Source organism: Saccoglossus kowalevskii, chromosome 8 (genome assembly GCF_978046115.1).
Source record: "Saccoglossus kowalevskii chromosome 8, keSacKowa6.1, whole genome shotgun sequence".
Lineage (NCBI taxonomy): Eukaryota > Metazoa > Hemichordata > Enteropneusta > Harrimaniidae > Saccoglossus > Saccoglossus kowalevskii.
The window spans coordinates 26,298,144-26,318,546 of record NC_140648.1 but is presented as its reverse complement, the minus strand read 5'-3'; the positions used below and the strand labels follow the sequence as shown (position 1 = coordinate 26,318,546).

The 20,403-nt window shown below is 34.5% G+C and overlaps 1 protein-coding gene across 1 annotated transcript; it reads left to right on the top strand.

Moving 5' to 3' along the window:
* The first annotated feature begins 514 nt into the window (after positions 1–514).
* On the top strand, positions 515–17,726 carry LOC100370241 (xanthine dehydrogenase/oxidase-like). The gene is made up of 32 exons (XM_085502423.1): positions 515–1,056; positions 3,773–3,830; positions 4,231–4,327; positions 4,695–4,803; positions 5,068–5,259; positions 5,479–5,529; positions 5,661–5,741; positions 5,847–5,988; positions 6,325–6,489; positions 6,638–6,714; positions 6,971–7,067; positions 7,577–7,686; positions 7,771–7,964; positions 8,104–8,263; positions 8,563–8,625; positions 8,714–8,831; positions 9,168–9,219; positions 9,325–9,451; positions 9,597–9,716; positions 9,813–10,031; positions 10,238–10,371; positions 10,651–10,825; positions 11,102–11,293; positions 11,714–11,862; positions 12,011–12,092; positions 13,255–13,479; positions 13,609–13,683; positions 13,803–13,855; positions 14,703–14,889; positions 15,033–15,221; positions 15,335–15,511; positions 15,795–17,726. The coding sequence occupies exons 1-32, from the start codon at positions 964–966 to the stop codon at positions 15,828–15,830; spliced, it is 3,999 nt and encodes a 1,332-aa protein (XP_085358549.1). The 5' UTR covers positions 515–963; the 3' UTR covers positions 15,831–17,726.
* Positions 17,727–20,403: the final 2,677 nt, after the last annotated feature.

The window sequence follows — 20,403 nt, the reverse complement described above, 5'->3', positions numbered from 1 at the left end:
TTCTGTTCCAAACTTTTTTTGGATTTCAGTATTCCCATAATGTATCCTTGGAAGAAAAAGATGTATAATAATGTTATTACGATGATACCTCAAAGTATGCACTCCGACAGTGCATACTTTAAGGTATTCTCATAATAACCTTGTAGTATATAATACTCACTCGTATTCTGTAGAAAACAGATATTTGGTAGGATAATATTTGATATTAAATAGGTAGCACTTTAAATTTAACAAAATTATATTATTTGACTTGAATTCGTCATTTAACCATGCTATTATAACAACCTATATATCATCTAAAAGCTTGGATAGAGGCGAATACAGTAGTGTATATGTCCTACTGATGTCTAAGACGGCTAATTTGTGTGAAAACACGAGTTTGAGATCTGTGAATCGCTAGTCGTTCGTAACGCTGTGTGCCAAGAGATCATATTTTGTTTTCTCTTTATGTGTCTGCAATCAAATTACAAAAATGTCATCGACCTTTAGAATCTTGTGTCTGAATCACAGATCAATTATCCTAGGGGTCAGTTATTAATCCGTCTTTGACATGTTGGTCCCTTAAATTAAATTGTGTTTTAAAATTCTAACAAAACAACAGTGCCGCAGACACTTTTAAGCTGACGCATAAAACAATATGTCGTGATACATTAATCGAACATAACAGCTGCTCGCCTAGACTGTCGACAGTCTACTGCTCGCCTAAAATGAATAGCGACAAACAGCATGCAGTGTGTGTATATGGCGCCACCTATGTTTACCGATACTCTATAGCCAGATGTTACCCTCGGTGTATTTTGCTGAACCATTATCTGTGGTAGTAGTGTTGAATATTAAAAAGCGGTTGATACATTTTTTTAAATGAGTGTCATTTCGCAGAATACACTAGGACAAAGACAAGTCTACGTTGACAATACCTTTTTGGTGTATTGTAATTATTCTTGTGTGTTTTGAAGCAGCGCCATGTCTACTGCAGCACGTTACACATCATCTAGTGATACTAATAATGACAATCATGCTGCTGACGTGTTGGTTATATACGTCAATGGTAAAAAGGTGAGTTTGTCATATTTGCTAAAGAGCGCAAGTATACATAACGCCTGCAACACTACTCATCTACACACATACACAAATTACACGACCTTCATTATGAGTCGTTTGTTCGATATATTCGGTATTTACTAATTACAATAAATGTCATTACCAATTAGGTGCATCAAATCAGGTGAAAACATAATAACGGTGATAAATCCTAGCAAGTTAAAGATAACGATCAGTGTGAGTCACACTAGTAGTTGGTGACGCAGTCGTTGCAAAATGGTCGTGTGATTGAACCTAGGTCATGATGGAGTGACATGCGAGGTAGACACCATTCAACAATCACAATACAACGTGGTTGCACATTATGGCATGACCCACATGGCAAATGAAAAAAACGCTTAATACAAACGCAGAGTGTTCAACTCACATTATGATTAACGAAAGCGACAAACACCTAATAGGCGGGTTAGGCAGGGTTTACATAACTGGCTAACACAAAATGAAAAGCAATGTGTTCACGTAAGATGTAAACAAACATGTCTAGACATTAGGGTCAGGGTCGGGTCAGATAGTGTTTATCATGCAAGCGACTAACACTATTGAATTGAAGAAAATGTAATTATATTGAATTATACTGGTGCATATCAGTCTAAATTATTCCTGTGTTACACGAATTGTGTAATTTTATGTTGGTTAAGAATCCGCACACGAGGTGGTAAAAACATTGCATATTATTTGGTATTTTAGGTTAATATTTGGCCTGACCTCGTGACAGTCAATTTCTTGTATAAGGGCCTGGTATCTAATCCCATCTGTGCCTGTTTGTTTTTTCCACAAATACTGACATGTAATAAAGGTATATTATCTATTTGTGTGACAACCCACATGGTTCAGTGTATATGTATACTCGCCTGCAGCTGGCAGTAAAGTAGCAAGTTTAAAGTTTGTTCAATTTTATAACTAAAATTTGTGAAAAAGTATAAATGAATAGAAATAAATACAAACCCTCGTGGTACTAATTAGACACTGGCTTGAGAACTGAGTTCGAACTCTGGACGGGTCACTACCACAACAGATGAAAATATTTTCAAGACAGTTTACTGTTTAACAGCCGAATGATAAAAAATAAAGTACACGCACAGTAAATGTACAAACATATTAATTCCCCAACTTAAATGAATCCAAACTACGAGCATGGTTACCATGGTTACATATCTGATCATTGCTACTCTCTAATTAGGTCGCTCCATTTGTATTCAACACTAATGGTTCCTAATTCCCCGTTCCTAACTCTTGCCCCAAAAATATATATATATCACCCCATTAAGAATGTGTTGATCTATATATTAATTCATTTTCATTAGCACAGAAACTGTACGTCATAAATAAATTAATAATATAAAAATGCATGCAGTGTCTTCTGGAATTATGCGCGGATCACAAGACCGGTTATAAACCAGTACGAGGTCGCGAATCAAACCTTTAGAAATTTAGGCCTATGTATGTGCGCCCTTTCAGCATGTTAGGACAAAGTGTATTGTTGCTATCTCTCCAGTCAACTGCTTGGTTACTTTTATTGATTCTGTTCAGTCAGTTGAGGTTGTATGTACAGCTGATGTGTGTATTGGTTTTCCCTTTCCGGCGACAGGTTTATGTGGTCTGCTATGATAAATAACTATGAAATCAATAATATTATAGTTAGAGCTTTGTGTGGTTTACTAACTGTAGTGACTATATGTTTAAGACATGTGCATATACATAACTATGACAAACAATTGTTTGTTGTTGTTTCACGCTAATCAGCATTTATTGTGATTTTGAAAACCTGATGGAAGGTGAACCATACAGTTACTTAAATATGTGCGAAGAACCTTTATATTTACTCTTTTATTCTGCACCCGCTAGAACGCACACCACTAAATGTATTGTACCTACGTTATCCTGGTGTCACCAGAATACGAGATGTGACTGGGTGCGGGAGTTTTACACAGAACATGGCATATCTATGAAAAAGGTGCTCAGTGTCGTAATAAACGTCATGCACCTTGCCATACCAATTCAAAGCATAGTTAACACTATTTCACGTGACAAACTGATCTTAATTGTTATTTTACTTAATTTTTCCTATACAAATTTGCACGTTTCTCGTCACAAACGATCTTCTATTAATCAGCCATGAGAATACCCCAAATTCATGGACTACTACCCTCCCTCAACTAGAAAAAAAACAAAAAAAAACGGCGACCTGAATTAGCGCATTTTGCATGACAGACTCTACAGGTGGATTTCTTCTAACATCAAACTTTTTTGTCTCGAAAAATACGACTTTGCTCAATTTTCATTTAATGCCTAAGTTAGCACCACTTTTTTTCAGCTTATCAGAATTAATTAGTAACGATTAAACCACACCAACGTGTAAAACGCCACGTAATAAAGAACACTGTTTATCTTGAATCGCTTGTGGTATTGTTTCTTACTGTGCTTTTACGAAGGAAAGGAAAACAGTCATTCGGTCGGTCAACAGGCGATGTTGTGCCGTGAAAACAGCCATTTGAGGCTTATGCTGGTACCTGACCATGTGTAAAGTGAACCAGAGTGACCTTTTCTCCAATAATTCCAGACAAGAGTTAATAATAGATAATGCTTTAATCACACCGCTGTACTTTCCAGTCGATAATGAAAATCTCAAGCATTCAGATAGATTGCTAAACATTAATGATCATAATATTAGTTCACAGATCATAATGTGAGACCAGAAGTAACGTTACTGAACTACATCAGGAGAAAACGTATCCTTTGATGGTCATTAAACTGCTTCAATTGATGTGTCGCTATGTAATTTCTGATCACATAAACAGGGTAAAAAAAGTAATTTTCACTTTAGCTTTCAAAGGCTTTTTATTTCGTGAAAATATCAGTATTATACGAGACGATTTCACATGGTCGCGGACTATAGCGGGTGTAATGGCAATTATTGTTTTACTGGAAACATTTATTTACTTACTTTGAAAACCGCATTATACTCACGAACTGTGACATTATATTATATAGGGTTACCTTACGTCCCAGTGAAATGGAAAGGAGCAGCATGGAATCGAACAATCAGAAACGTCATTTCTCTCTCTTTTATTTATAATCAGAAAAATATATTTGAAATAAGTGTTTTCTTTAACATTGCGCTACACTCAGTTAAATTGACAGGAAGTAAATTGTCTTGTGGTGAAGGAGGATGTGGAGCTTGTACTGTAATGCTGTCAAAATATGACCACGTTGACAAGAAGATATCGTATCCTTTCACAGTACAACATTCATGTGCATCGGCACTATGATTATTTAATGTAGTTGTACCATATTTTTTAAATGTATTTTCATTTATAATAAAGCTCTAAACACTTCCAAAATAGTTATCCGATATAGTTTCATATTTTGAACAATAAATATTTGCCAATTTTGATGAACATTGGCCAACTAAGCATCTTTAAAAACAATGTAGATGTAGCAGGATCAAGCAATATCAAGTTGACTAGTCAATACCAGTTAATATATTATAACCAGAAACATCGACATAGGGTGTTTTATTAGTTTTTGCTGCAACATTAGAAATACAGTGGATAGTTCACTGCTTAAACAATATGTCTGAACTATATGTGCAGCCACATTGCTATTAATTCGTGCTACACGCCTGTATGCTCTGTACATGGAATGGCTATCACAACAGTGGAAGGTGTTGGGTCATCAAAGACAAAGTTACACCCGGTACAGGTATATATGCCTTCCTTTGTTAGAATCTATATCATTGTATTGCATTAGAGGTGAGCGTGAACTAAAGCATGTATCAGATGTCATTGTGTACATTTCAAAAACGTACGTATCTAATATGAACCATTAAAACCGTATCATTTCATTTATCGCCGTGCCAAATATTCAAGTGATGTATATTCGAAAACAACCAACGATTATGAAATTGTTTGACATTGTAATAAAGAATGATATTATTGTCTGTTTTTATACATATTTCGTCCACAGGAACGACTTACTAAATCCTATGGATTGCAGTGTGGGTTTTGTTCGCCAGGCATGGTAATGTCAATGTATACTCTGTTACGTAACAATCCACAACCAACTTCCCTGGATATTGAAGGATGTTTGAAAGGAAATCTCTGTCGTTGTACGGGTTATAGATCAATACTGGAGGGATTCAAGTCATTCAGTACACAGGTATGTGGTCAACTCAATAACTTACCAAGTATATGAACATACATTCTGCAAATCGAAAATTACTCGTTAACGTTATTAATTTAATATAAGCATTTCACATTATTATCAACTTTATGAAACACTTACAAATACAGTGTCCACTGTCGTCTGTCTATGTACATGTGTATGTGAGCTCTTCAACTCTTGTCAATTGATGTTCAATATTATCCTTTACTGAAGAGTTGCTGTGGAAACCCGACAACATGCAGTAAGGAACAAGATGGGGATGGAGTGAGTAGACGCACATGTATCTGGCACATATTAAAATTAACACACTGAATAAACACGGAAATCTAAATCACGGTTTTGAGTACTTGTGCCATATTCATGCATTACTTATCGATCGACTTATTTTTTTATAGTCTCTGGGCAAATTGTTCAGCCCAAATTATTACTCTCCATATGACTCATCTCAGGAACCAATATTTCCGCCGGAATTACAGGTACTGTCATTATTAGTAGCTGCTAACAATATCATTTGATCAATATAACTCCAATTAGTCTTTCTTTATATATTATTTCAATAATTAAAGCTTTGTTGCCATTAGACCAACAACAATATTCATACTAAGACTGTGCGGTTTGTTGGGGAATCTGTAGACTGGATCCGACCTACCTCCTTAGAAGAACTTCTTAAATTGAAGAATGAATCAACTGCAGCCAAATTGGTGGTTGGCAATGCTGAAGTTGGTTAGTCAGTAAAATTTATATTGATTTATCTCCGTATTTGTTTTAATTGTAAACCAAATAGACCTCTGTGAACATAACATTTTGACTTATGATTGCGTATATTACCCATTCCTCTGACGTTTAATGGTATATCTTTTCAATGTGTTATAATAACAGAATAAAATGCATGTAACTAAATTGAAAGGTTTGCTATAATGTAATTTACCATGAAAATGTGCTTATCTGCAATACACCAAGTGTACTATCAGTTTACCGAATGATCGCAAATAATTTAAAAGCTTTTCTTTCTAAAACTGTCAATCTTTGTGATATTTCATTTATATTTACCGTTGAAAGGATTTGAACCAAGACCAAATAATGTGAAAACTACTTTGATATCAGTAACACACGTACCAGAGTTAAACCAGATTGATATCACAGAATCTGGTATCACATTTGGTTCTTCTGTTACTTTGAATCGTATGTACGATGTTCTCAAAAAGCATGTGAACGTGTTGGCAGGTTAGTGTGTACAAATATATCATAATGTGGGCATATTCTTTTTGTTTAATTACTGATTTTGTAACAATACTATGCTTATATAAATCACATTATGTTGACAATACAATTATGTTTAATATATGATTTATGCTATCTCTGTTTAATCTAGAACGCAGAATGGATGTCTTTATATCATTGTTGGATATGTTAGAACTCGCAGGTGACCAGCAAATGAGGAATGTAGCTGTAAGTATTTAGAAATTTATATGTAGTCTTGTATAATGGCTTGCATAGTTCATATCCATTACAACTACAGTAATGGCATATGGTCTGTAACTAATAGTATAATTTTGCAATAAAATGTACTACTGTGAATGACGTAAAAATATTAACACCTAGTGGAACTAATTCAGTTCATTGTACCTTATACAATAAAACATGTATCTGCAATCAGATCCAACGTTTATAATTATAACTGTATGCTTTCTTATTCTATTGCCAGGGAATCGGTAGTCATATAATGAGTGCCAGCCCGCTATCAGATATTACACCAATGTTGATGGCTGCTGGAACGACTGTCATTGTTGCGTCTTTTAATGGTAACACTTGTTCAACATGATTGTGTCATTAGTTATAGTTGTCCATCAAGTTAAAATATTTCTTCATATTTAATATGTCTTCTTATTATAATCTACAATAACCATACTTTAATGAAAGCCATGTCTTAAGGCTCTTATGTCTTAAGGCTCACTGTACTGACATTACGTCACTGGATATCTAGTAATTTAAATATTATGATAATAAATTCAGTTCAGTCTACATTCGTGGTGTAGTATCATGGTTTGGGGTCACATTGTAGGCATTTTTTTTATTAACTGTTTTCCGGGGGTAATTTGGCGTACCTTAAAAGTACATGAATGTGAAACCATTGAATATATAAAATATATCATAATATATACTGTTTCTTGAAAAAAATAACTTGCATCAAGTTACATTAAATGAGATAACATTAAACCAAGTAAATATTATTATATAAATTATTTATTCATTACTGTGATGATAATATAATAATATTACGTCACACTAATTCGCTATGTTTTTATTTTAGGTGGCGACAGGAGCTTACCTCTGGATAATAGCTTCTTTGTGGAATTCAGGAAAACGTGTCTAGAAGCTGATGAAATTCTAATTAATTTGACAATTCCATCAACGAAAGAGGTGAAAATAAAGTTACTTCAGTATGCCTAATTTCCTGTGAAATCAATTCATTATTGTTTTACTAATTTACTAATCTATTTTAAGAATGAATATTTCGCTGGATACAAAGTAAGAAATCAAGTACATCGTCGAGACAGAGACGTTTCTATGATTAGTGCTGGCATGAAAGTTGTGTTTGAAGACAGCAGCAATGTCATCAAGAATATTAATCTATGCTTTGGTGGAACAGGACCAACTGTGGTTATGGCAACATCAATTATGGAGAAAATTCTAGGAAGGTAAAAGTTACAATAATTACAAATTCATTGATAATGGACATTATAACATCAACGTCATCATTAGAACTTCTAATTTTAATTATATTCATCAGTTAATTACATGCATATCTTCATATTTGCATATACTTGCACATGTCAGGAAATGGGATGAAGGTCTTCTTAATGATGTTCAACGCATGTTGGTAGAAATGCTGCAGCTGTCTACACATGGAGGTTTTGTAGAATATCGAAAATGTATGCTGCAGAGTTTCTTCTACAAATTTTATCTGAATGTTCATAATGTACTAAATCAGCAACTGGTGAGTGAATCAAGTGTACATGATGTAATGAATACACAAGGGAACATGAAGTAAAATAATACAAATAATTATACTATGCGCTTCGATTATTATATTTAACATATCACCTATGGTGCACATTGCATATATTCGTTAGATGCCTGTAAATTGATATTAGTTCTATTGAAATGTTGGTCACTACTGGTGGACATAAACTGATAGCTAATACTAAATATAAAAAACTCGACATTAAGATATGTGATTATATGTTACGTAAGTGATTTGGCTAGTACATGCATAGACTATTATTTATCTTATAGACTGACAAATCAGCACTTGTTCCAATCGAAATGCCGCCCACTGACAGCATCCAACTTTTTCAGGTAAGAACAAAAAGAATTACTGTTATTCATTGTTAAATAAACATCATGTATGAAGGTAAATATTATATTTCACTCTTTTTTCGTATAGAATGTACCTAGATTACAGTCTAAAGCCGATCCTGTGGGACGACCAATCATGAATGAATCAAGTTTACAGTTAACCACTGGGGAAGCTATCTTTTTAGATGACATAAAACCAGAAGAAGGTAAAAGTTTTTTTGCTTGAGATACTTAAAATAATTCTGTTAAATGGAAAATTCAAATTGAAAGGCTCAATCGTAAGTCATATGAATGATAAATTGTGACTGTCACACTCACTGTTGATATATAGAATCGTATCAATAGCTATCAGGTCACTCACTTAAAAGTAAATCGCACCCATCTTCAGTAGACTATTGCCACAGTGATATATTTGATAAAAATCGATGACATTATGTGATTGGAAGATCTCAATAAAGTTATATATATATAACCATACAATACGAATGGAAAAAAATCCTTGTCATTAAAGACAACTATATTATATATTTTCTTTCACACAGGTGAATTGCACTTTGCCCTTGTAACAAGTAAACATGCAAATGCGAAAATAAAGTAAGTATAAGTGTCGTTCATTAATTCGTTCATTCATTCATCCATCCATCTATCAATTCATTCATTCATACATTCACACAATTTATATATAATATAATATAATAGATCGATCGATGCATCAGAGGCCACCACACTGGAAGGTGTACACTGCTTTGTTGGAGCTGATGATGTACCTGGTAAAAACAGGTGGAATGAAACTGATCCAAATGAAGTTATATTCGCATCAGAAGAGGTGAGATGAATATAAGACTTAATATAATGAACTAATCTTAACAGATTCAATTGAATGCTTACTTACTTATGTAAATGAAGTAATGGAGATGAATTTGTTAATAATGACCAATTAAATTAACATTTCTATTGTTCATGGATTTCAGGTATTATACGTTGGTCAAGTGATTGGCGGTGTTGTTGCTGATACAACGGAATTGGCTCGTAAAGCAGCTAAGTTAGTAAAAATAGAGTATGAAGTACTAGACACCATTCTTACAATTGAGGTGGGCAAAAGTGAATAATTTTTAATTATGAACCGACGGTGATAAACGTCATACAATATTAAATGCATGTTTTTTTTTTGTAAATCTTCATTCTAGGAGGCCATTGAACAAGACTCTTACCTACAGCCATTTCGCCATTTAGAAGAAGGAGACGTAAAGGGCGAACTGGCGAAGTCAGATCATGTGATCGAAGGCGAGATTCGTATTGGTGGTCAGTGTCATTACTATATGGAAACACAGTGCTGTATTGCACAGCCAAAGGAACTCCATGAAATGGTAATAATTGTGTCATCCCAAGACATGTCTTCTACACAGGTATGCACCATAACAAAATACCTAATATATTTTATTTCAATTCATAATATCAATTTTAATACTCGTTAATGGCTCGAGTTGCGGCTCTAGTTGCCCATCGTGTTTTTGTTCTGTCAAAAATTGATGAACAGCTTAATTCTCGTGAAACCGATTAATAAAATAAATCCGTTAGTAAATCCATCTTTTTTTCTCCTATTCATTTGCAGAGATGTGTGGCGGCAGCTCTGAGTATACCCGCAAACAAAGTCACATGTAAGATTAGGCGTGTTGGAGGAGCATTCGGTGGTAAAATCACACGCCCACTTCAATTTGCTATGACGTGTGCCGTTGCTGCAAAAAAGTAAATAGTTAACATATATGCATTTAACTATATGCTGAGCTTATATGCCTTTGTGACAGATATATTGTAGACTTTAATGATATATCGTGCAACAACTAGCGTTGAAATTCATCTTTTTATATTACAAGTGAATTGTAAGTATTGTTTTAGATTTGACAAAATGTAGGTCGTTATTGAGTTTGTTTCATGAAATTAAACATACGACAAATGACAACATCGTTTAATTTCATTACATTTTTTTTTGGACTCATTTAACCCTATTTTATTTGCAACCTCTAGAACTGGTAAACCAACTCGTCTAATCGTTGGGCGTGATTTAGATATGCAAATTGTTGGTAAGCGAGAACCGATATTGGCCAGGTATAATGTTGGTTTCAGTAAAACTGGAAGACTTTGTGCACTTCAATGTTCACTATATCTAAATGCTGGATTCGGTTACGACATTTCAATTAATGTAAGTATTAAATCATTGCACTGTCCTTGGTTACCTTGCTTACAAGGGAATTAGTTTATATTATTATCTGCGACCTAACTCTCAGAATTTGATTAGTAACATCTGTAATGAATTATGCTAAAACAAAAATAATAAATGTTTAAAGATGTTAAATGATGGAGTTGGAAAGTGTGATACACTGCAATGTATGTGTGCATTCTATTATGCGCTGGAGTTGAACTTAAACTTTATATTTGTCTGTTATCTCTCGTGTAAGTTCTGCGCTTTACATTTTAGACTATGGAAAAAATGTTGATTCAGCTGCAGAATGCATATAACATACCTGCCTATGCAATATCTGGAAGAGCTTGTAAAACAAATATGGCATCGAACACTGTAATGCGATCACCTGGATTTGTGCAGGCAACGCCAGTGATAGAAACTATCATGGACCTGGTGGCTAAAACATGTGGTGTTCCTTCTGTAGAGGTGAGATCTGAAAAAGTAAAAAAGTCTTTAATAATCATCAAGTCTCTGTAAATTAAAACTACTAGTGTAACATTTTTTAATCACTATCCCAAATACAGAATCGGTAATTAAATTTTGAAAAATCTGCACACGCATAACCAAATGTTAAACAATCTTTTAATACGAAAACAACTGACAAAAATTCCATTAATTGAATTTAACCACATCTATGCTGATCTATCTAGTGTAGAGTTAGTGGTGCAAACCTTGTGCAATAACGTACAAATAAACCTTGTCATTCTTCCCTCAAAATAGTAAATTGAATTTAATTTGATGATAAGAAGTTAAAAACGAATTATACTTCAGTAGTAACAAAGAGCTTCCTTCACTGAGTAACACACTGTTACAGCACCCATGCTATCATAATATTGATAATTACAGGTTCGAGAGATGAATATGCATAAGGAAGGTGAAAGTAATCACTTTTATCAAGAAGTCCCTGATATTGGTAATTTAACAAGATGTTGGAATGAGTGTATTGTAAAAAGTGATTATCATAAAAGATTAGAAAAAAACAGTTATTTTAATAGGTGTGTCATGCAATATTATGAATAAGACATATAATATACTACTTTTATCCTGTAATCAATTTAACACATTTGTTTGCATATATGTATAATGAGCTAGACGAAATTGTACTTTGTAATAAATCATTCATGAACATGTTGTCACTTTTAGTACAAATCGCTGGAAGAAACGAGGAGTGTCAATAGTTCCTGTCAATTCCTATAATGGTAAAGCTATTAACATATGTAATCAGGTCAGTCACTAAATAATGAATTTTAAAAGTCATGCATATGTATGTGCTGACACTGTGTGGTGGGGTATTAAGAAGCCCTTCTATAATAACTGACTGCAAAATATGTATGGTCATGCACAAATTAGATGTAATTATTTTACAGTCGCTTTCATACTAATCTCCAGATATTCTGGGGTAATTTTTTTGTGCGAATTTGTTAATTGACGCTATTGTCCCTATTTCTGCGTTTTTTCATTCGATCTAATATAAACCTGTCCGAGTATTCCTCATTCAACCAAGGGCAGTAAGTAAAAGTGATTGTGTCAGTTACCTAGAGAACTATGGGTCGAAGTACAATACTAAAATATTTTTTTAGTAACATTGCATGTGTGAAGAAAACATTGATCTGCAGCGTCATTGCGCCCAGTGCGTAAAAGAACAACCGCGCGTATTTTTTTCATAGATTATGGCTGTTTTCAAATTGAGTATCTCGTTTTTTTTTCACTGTCTGTGGTACAAACGGAGTGGCAATAGGGTTAGTTAGCTGTCAATATCACGAAGTGCTTTCGTTTCTTTATATTTCTTCGCCTGGTGGTCAACAGGCCTGACTGCTTTAAGAACCGAATAACAACTTAGTAACCGTTATTCCGTGATAACAATTTCTTTTGTAAATTTCTTTTGTAAATTAACAGCTCTCGATAACATATTTTATCAGTAGAACCAGTAGAAATAAATCAACACGTGCATATCAATGTTTGGGTGGGCGTCTTTGAAAGTAGTACCACTGTTATGCATCGACCAATCAACGACAAGCATGAGATCGCATAGTGGAAGAGGTATACTCGTAAAATTAGAACCCTGATTCGAAGATTGAAGACCCCGTCTTTTGTTGAAAACACGAGCTAACATAAGTGCGAACACTCGCTAAGTGTCGGCACGTTCCACACTGTGCAGAGCGTGATCAAGATTTACAACAATATCATTGTGTAATCAAAACACAACCATAATGGTGTTTATACTGTCTTGTCAGATGGACTAAAAATACAATAATTATCGCGAATTTGCGGCTCTAAATGTATTTATTTATTTATTTATTTGTTCAATGATATACTGAGTTAATATCAGACAGTTGTTGACTTTGATTCCACCACTATGTAATTCATATGTGCATTGTGGTTCACAGGGCGCTGCATTGGTGCATATATATCTGGATGGTTCAGTGTTACTTACCCATGGTGGTATAGAGATGGGTCAAGGGTTACATACCAAGACGATACAGATCGCAAGTCGTGTTCTACGTATACCCTCTGAACGTATTCATATCAATGAGACCAGTACGGATAAGGTGCCTAACACGGTTGCAACTGCTGGCTCCACGGGAACAGAACTATATGGGAATGCTGTTAAGGTATGAATTATAATTACAATTGTTGAATTGCGTATAGGATGGATATCTTAAATTGAGATTTGTATCACATCAAACTTTCCTTTTTCATGTAGCTTTTCAATAAAATGATTTCCTGTATCAATTTTTTAGATTGCCTGTGAGACTTTGATGACAAGACTGGACCCATTTATTCACGAAAATCCCAATGGTTCCTGGGAGGATTGGGTATGTTTGGACAATACATTTAGCATTTGCAATGATTGGATTAGTTCATAGTTAATTGTGGGCGATTCACCTGTGAAATACATAAAATAATAAATACGCAATATTATTTGTCTCATTAGGTTGGCGCAGCATACAGAAATAGAATAAGCTTATCAGCAACAGGATTATTCAAGTAAGATTAATTATAAAATAAGCAATATTTACAAACAATAGTTAAGTCTTGAATGACTGGTAGTGCCTCATAAACTATGAATAAATTCGAACATTGGGATCAGAAACGTCAACAAAGATGCAAATTTCTGCAAGATGCAAGTTGTGTTGCGATGTGTTGAAGCTAGATTATGATGCCAATAAACAAATGAACAAGCCGATGTGCTTATTGGTGACCTGCTCCGCTCATTAAAATCATTTTTTTGAGTTGTCATGGTAAGGATGAGACATACATGTTTTTCAAATGTTTTCACCTAACTTGTGTGCGAGTCTGATCAGCCAATCAAGTTTTGAACAGGCATACAGAGAAGCCGATTGGTTGAAATACTATGTTCTAGAGCAGACAATACTTATCCTGGACCAACTTTGTGAATGTGCTTTATTAACTAATTTGTTACTGAGTTTAACACTTAGAGAAAACAAAAAAACAAAAACTCCCTAGGAAATAAAATCATATTAATGCTATAAACAAACTTTGCTACATTTTCAATTTGAATAATATTATAATAATATTATGTTGTATAGGTATGTATTATGGCAAACTTGTTTGTTTTCATAATGCAATATTTTGTGACTTTACACGGACAATTTTAAGTTATCCGTACGAATCTTATTTGTAGTCGCTTCAACAGTATGGCAAAGTTGATTTCATGTTTCATGAATTGTCAGAACAGATTTTTTTAATGTGTCCACCTTCCTGGAGTGCAGATAAAATCAGACACACATACAAAAGTGGTTATAAGAACAAACATAATGGTGCTGTTCGCCAAATATCTAAATATTATTTTATCATTACAACTGTTATTCAGAATACCAGATGACATAACGCTCAATTGGGACGACTACAAATCTTCCCGCACATCGTACAACCATACGTATGGGGCAGCTTGTTGTGAAGTTGAAATTGACTGCTTAACTGGTGATCATCAGATAAGACGAGTTGACATTGTTATGGATGTTGGACACAGTATAAACCCTGCACATGACATTGGACAGGTGAGATCATTGAACGTAAAAGGTAATAACAGAAGCGTTACGTCCTCTATTATGTAACAAATGACCATGGAAAACAAATTAATACCACATATTGCAAATGAATTCCAATTACCGAATTCCAATTTATACGTACATGCATGCAGATTGAAGGAGCTTTCATGCAAGGGTATGGTTTATTTGTTATGGAAGAATTACGATATTCACAAAGAGGCGAACTACTGACCAGGGGACCGGGAATGTATAAAATACCATGCGTCAGTGATATACCAAGACAATTCAATGTGCATTTGTTGGAAGGAGCTACCTGTTCAAAGGGTATATATTCGACTAAGGTATTGTATCTATCTTAAACTTTGCATATACAGTGCATAAACACTTTGACTGCGACTTTTCAAAATAAATATACTTCATATACATGTTAATAATTGTATTTGACGAATTGTAGGCTGTTGGAGAACCACCATGTTTACTAGGAGTGTCTGTATTGGTTGCCATTAGACATGCTATATCATCAGCTAGATCAGATGCTGGTCTACATGGCAGTTTCCAGCTAGACTGCCCAGCAACACCAGAAAGAATCAGACTTGCTTGTAGTGACAACTTTCCAAAGGATAGCCAAGAGGTAGTGAAATTATATATATATCATATATTCGTGTTTTGGTCTAAGGGTAATTATAGTTGTGCTTATTATGTGCCTACGCATACCATGCCGTTCTACAGAGCAATCTACCCTTCATATTATCAAGAGTCTCTTCCTAATCACGTTCGTTACATTCAAATTTTGTACCTATTAGACGGTGTATATCGCTTTATTCAAAACGAAGACTACATGTATATAATCCACAGTAATACATCTGAAACAAGTAAACCAAAAACGTTGAAATATCAAATATTATTTATTGCAGATCACTGGTAATAATGACTTCTTCATAAGAGTCTAGATGGATATTGTTCACAGGGGATTTGGGGATACGCTGTATTCAATGAAACTACACGATCTATAGCACCAAACCTTATATAGTAATGTTCATAGTGATCAAATTTCTGTAAAGAACTATTAGCAGAAATCATGCATGCATATCATATTGAGCACGGGTCACTACAGATATAGCATATCGCTTGTATCACCCGCAATGATGAGGCAAAATATAGTAGTTACAATGTATACTGTTGTCGTCGTTAACACTTCTTGAGGCCAAGTAATTGTTGATAAACTTTCATAAATCTGAAAATATTATTACCTCGCAGTGCAGTTTAACTTTAGATTAGCTGGTTCGTATATTGATGATATTGATGAAAATGTGCTCCACTAACTGCAACAGGAGATGTCTGTCTCAGAGTGTAACCATATAACAAAGTGTAATTGGGTGCAATTAGCTTGTAAGTTCAAATCAAATAAACTTTTATTAAAATTTGCGACCGAAACGATACGTACGTGGTTTAATTTGATAGTCATTTAATTTGAGTTTACACAATAATGGGAGTTCAATTTGTATGCACTATGTAATTGACTGGGAATTTAGTATGTGATAAAGCAACAAAAAAATGCACTTTGTGCAGTCCTTTATTCCACACTAATTACTGCTTGCCAGTGTCACTTAGAGTGAGTAGCTTTGCACCACATGCTCTTTGCAATGGGAAAAACATGTCAAAGCGAATGATGAAATGCAGTTTAACAGCAATTGATATATTAACCTAAATGTTCATTTAATTTGTCCTAATAAGAAATTAGGTTACCACACAAGTTAGGATGTTTTTATCTTACTACAATTATAAATGAAAAGCTAGATATGGGTAATGTACCTGTTTATGTAATGTAATCGTGTGCAAGATGTTATTCGGTGACACACGCAGTTTCGATAAAAATAAAAGTTACTTACTGAGTTTTGCGGTCTTCGCGCAACGTGTGTGATCACATTTTGTGCAAATAAACAATGTATAATTGAAAATTAGTTTGCAATCGCTAGCGTGAGTGAGTATAACAATTTGCCTGCCTGTACCATGTAATCGTCTGCACGGTTTAAAAAATAATTTTACTATGATGGCATCATAATTACGGCTACCCCGAATTTAGCCAGCTGGTTGGCGTATTTCAAATGATCAAATTTTAGTTTCAGGACACTTTTCATTCAACTCCAGGCGTTAACAGAACGCGAGGTTGTTCTTTTATCTTATTTACATCTCTTAATACTGTGAAAAAATAAAACTAATATATAAAATATATGAATTTGGACATATAAGCTTGACAGTATATGAGCCACGTGACGGTTTCTTGCACATACTGGATATGCACACGAAATTAACTGAAGGATTGGCTTCTTTTCATTATTATGAAATGAATAACCTACAGCTATGTTAGTTGTCCTCACTGGGCATCTAGTCTGACCAGTGCCTAGGGTGATCTAATGGTCCAGATCCAAGGTATGTAACAAGACCAAACTTGACTGCATACATTGAATAGGCACGGCAACAAAAACTATCACAGAACGTTATTCCAGAAATGACATCCGAGACCTGATTTTGTCGACCAAATCTTGGAGTGTTACAATCGTTGATTTAAATTTATCATAGAATGATTTAATTAATTAATTTGAGGGGTGTGTGTATTATAGTCCAGCATGAAAACTATTTTTAGCAATGTGGATAACTTCAAGTGTATTGACCATTATGATTTAAATGATTTAAATTAAATGTTGTTTGGGAGCAAACATAGTATTTATTCAATTGAATACTGAACATCATAGTCCAGAATGTATTGTGCGGGTATTTTCTCTTTGTAATTTGCTCAAATGTTTGCATCTTGCACTCAATTAAAGTTTTATAAATGTCATAAATAATTACTTATGACTACATTGTTCCTGTAAAATACTTAGTCTATTACCTCTGAACATCTGTACCTATATTTTACAATCATTTCCAATTGCTCATGAATATTAGGGTTGAGGATAGGTAGGGTTTTGTGCAGTTTCTATTGCATGTGTGTATTTTCATCGAAACGCTAGCAATATCAAGTCAACATTTGTCCCCATTTTGTTTTGACAAATAGTTGCAATTAAACAAAATGTTTTCTCACAGAGCCCTTGGTCAATTGAAACATTCACATCATCACACATTTAAAGTTTAAACTTGGGTTCTTTAAACTCTCTTTTTATTACATCTCTAGCTCGGAAATGTTTGAATTCCTATTCTGTCTTACTACAATGCTGAGTGACCAATCAGATATAGGGGATACTCAATCAATCAAGTAACCAAAAACAAATTTAACATGGTCGTGGTTTTAGCGAGTATATTTGACTTTTGCTTGTCATGTAATGTGTTCTCCTTGAAAATAAGCACTCGTTATGGAATATAACAGAGGAAAGCCTGATGGGATAACATTTTATCCTACGTCACAGAACGTTGTGTTGCCTTTATGCGCACAGCTGTACCATGTATTTATATGGGTTTTGTGTGAGCTGCTGTGGAACGCGGTCGAGAATCCAGTGAGGACAGCTAAAGTCGAGAAAACGGCAAACTCAACTAAGAGATAATCCCGAACAAACAAATGTATATATATCTATATATTGCACAATTCAACAGTTCTAATTCATACATTAAACCGCGGCTCCAGGTGTATAAAATCAAAATGCTTGTCTGTCATGGGTTTATGCAAATGCAAGGTGTTAATCCCGAGTTGTTTGTTCAATCTCTATGTATGTTTATGTAATTACGGAGTTGATCATGTAAATGATATCATGGAGCTTATAAAAAATGTTATGATGTGAGCTGTCTGTCCGCGGATACAGGACTTGATTCTATTTTTTTTCTGCGACAACAGAGATGAACTAGGCGAGTTACGATAAGCGAAAAAACGATGGTTTTCACCCCATTGTCGATCAAAAGACGAACTAATCTGTGGATACTGGCCTAGATTAGTTCGCTGGCGGATGTGACGGGTCTGGTTGGTCATAACATTGAGCTCCGTGATCACGACAACATGATAATATCGGGGATCGTTCGAGGGGCTGGCTCGTCAAAAAACACATCCCCGACAATATATCGAGTATGTTTCACTATATGACGTTCCTGACAATTTAAAAAGAAAAAAATATGTCTCGAAAATGAATAATTTAAAAGATCTCGCAAAAAACCCTATGTTCCCTGAAATTTATCCTGCAGTGAAATGACTAGTAACCGACAACATTGCCTAAAACGAAAATGTATGCGTGTTCTCTGGTTCAAGACCTTCTTTAATAATGGCGTATAACTGCGTAATGTATGATGTTAGCTTACGGAATTAACACCTTGTGTTGAAATGATAACAGCTGTGTACCAAGTAAACAGCTGGGCGGACCATGCAAATTACATATCCCATGACGCACTGCTGCAATCCCTGGGATTGCGGAGTCGCGCTTTAACATAATTTCCATATCGTTCCGTGCAACCAACAATCCCAATTGTGTTTGGTACCTTATCCGTACTGGTCTCATTGATATGTATACGCTCAGAGGGTATACGTAGAACACGACTTGCAATCTGTATCGTCTTGGTATGTAACCCTTGACCCATCTCTATACCACCATGTACAGGAAATTGGGCGAAAGTACACTTGATGAACATTAGAACAATCACCTTGAATATAAAAAACGCGGCAAAAACACTTTTAAATTGTCTTGAGATTGTTGCAGTTTGACATAACATTTTTCCACACGACCATGCATTCCCGATTCAGTGATTATAGAATCATTTCTTGTGACACTGTCTTCACATAAGCACATACAAATATATAGAGATGGATCTCATTACATATTATAGTTGGTCCATAATTGTAGGAATTGACAGGAATTATTGACTACATGTTTATGAAGGATTCATTAAAAAGTAAAATGCATATAATATGTGTTAAATAGTATACAAGATAAACTTAATATATTATATGTGTCATTTATAAAATATAATTCTGACTAAACCTATTAAAACTGTTTTGTTCTAATCTTCCATGATAGTCACTTTTTACAATACACTCGTTTCAACATCTTGTTAAATTACCAATATCGGGGGCCTCTTGATAAAAGCGATTACTGTCACCCTATTTATACATAATCATCTCTCGGCCCTGCAATTATCAATAGCACGATAGCATGGGTACTGTAACAGTGTGTGACTCAGTGAAGGAAGCTCTTTGTTACTACTAATGTAGTCTTCGTTCTTCGCTTCTTATCAAATCAAATTAATTTAATTTTTGAGGAAAGAATGTCAAGGTTTATTATACGTTATTGCGCTTGTTTTGCGTTAATAACTGTACAATATAAATATGATAGTATAGATATGATTAAAGTTAATTGATGTTGAGTGATTGGTGTGTGTGCAGATTGTTTACATTTTTCCATGTGGGACCACAATACATATTTTGATTTCAACGATCACAGAATCTTGACATTCGACACCAAACAAGGTAAATGTATAAACCCCCTAAAAATCTGCAAATAATTAATTGTCATAGTGTTTGACATTCATGCTAGGGTTTTGTTTTTA

Coding starts and splice junctions, on each gene's coding strand:
- LOC100370241 (XM_085502423.1), top strand. CDS start 964: ATGTCTACTGCAGCACGTTACACATCATCTAGTGATACTAATAATGAC. Junction 13,684..13,802: donor ATGGTTCCTGGGAGGATTGG/GTATGTTTGGAC, acceptor TTGTCTCATTAG/GTTGGCGCAGCATACAGAAA. Junction 14,890..15,032: donor CTGCACATGACATTGGACAG/GTGAGATCATTG, acceptor ACATGCATGCAG/ATTGAAGGAGCTTTCATGCA.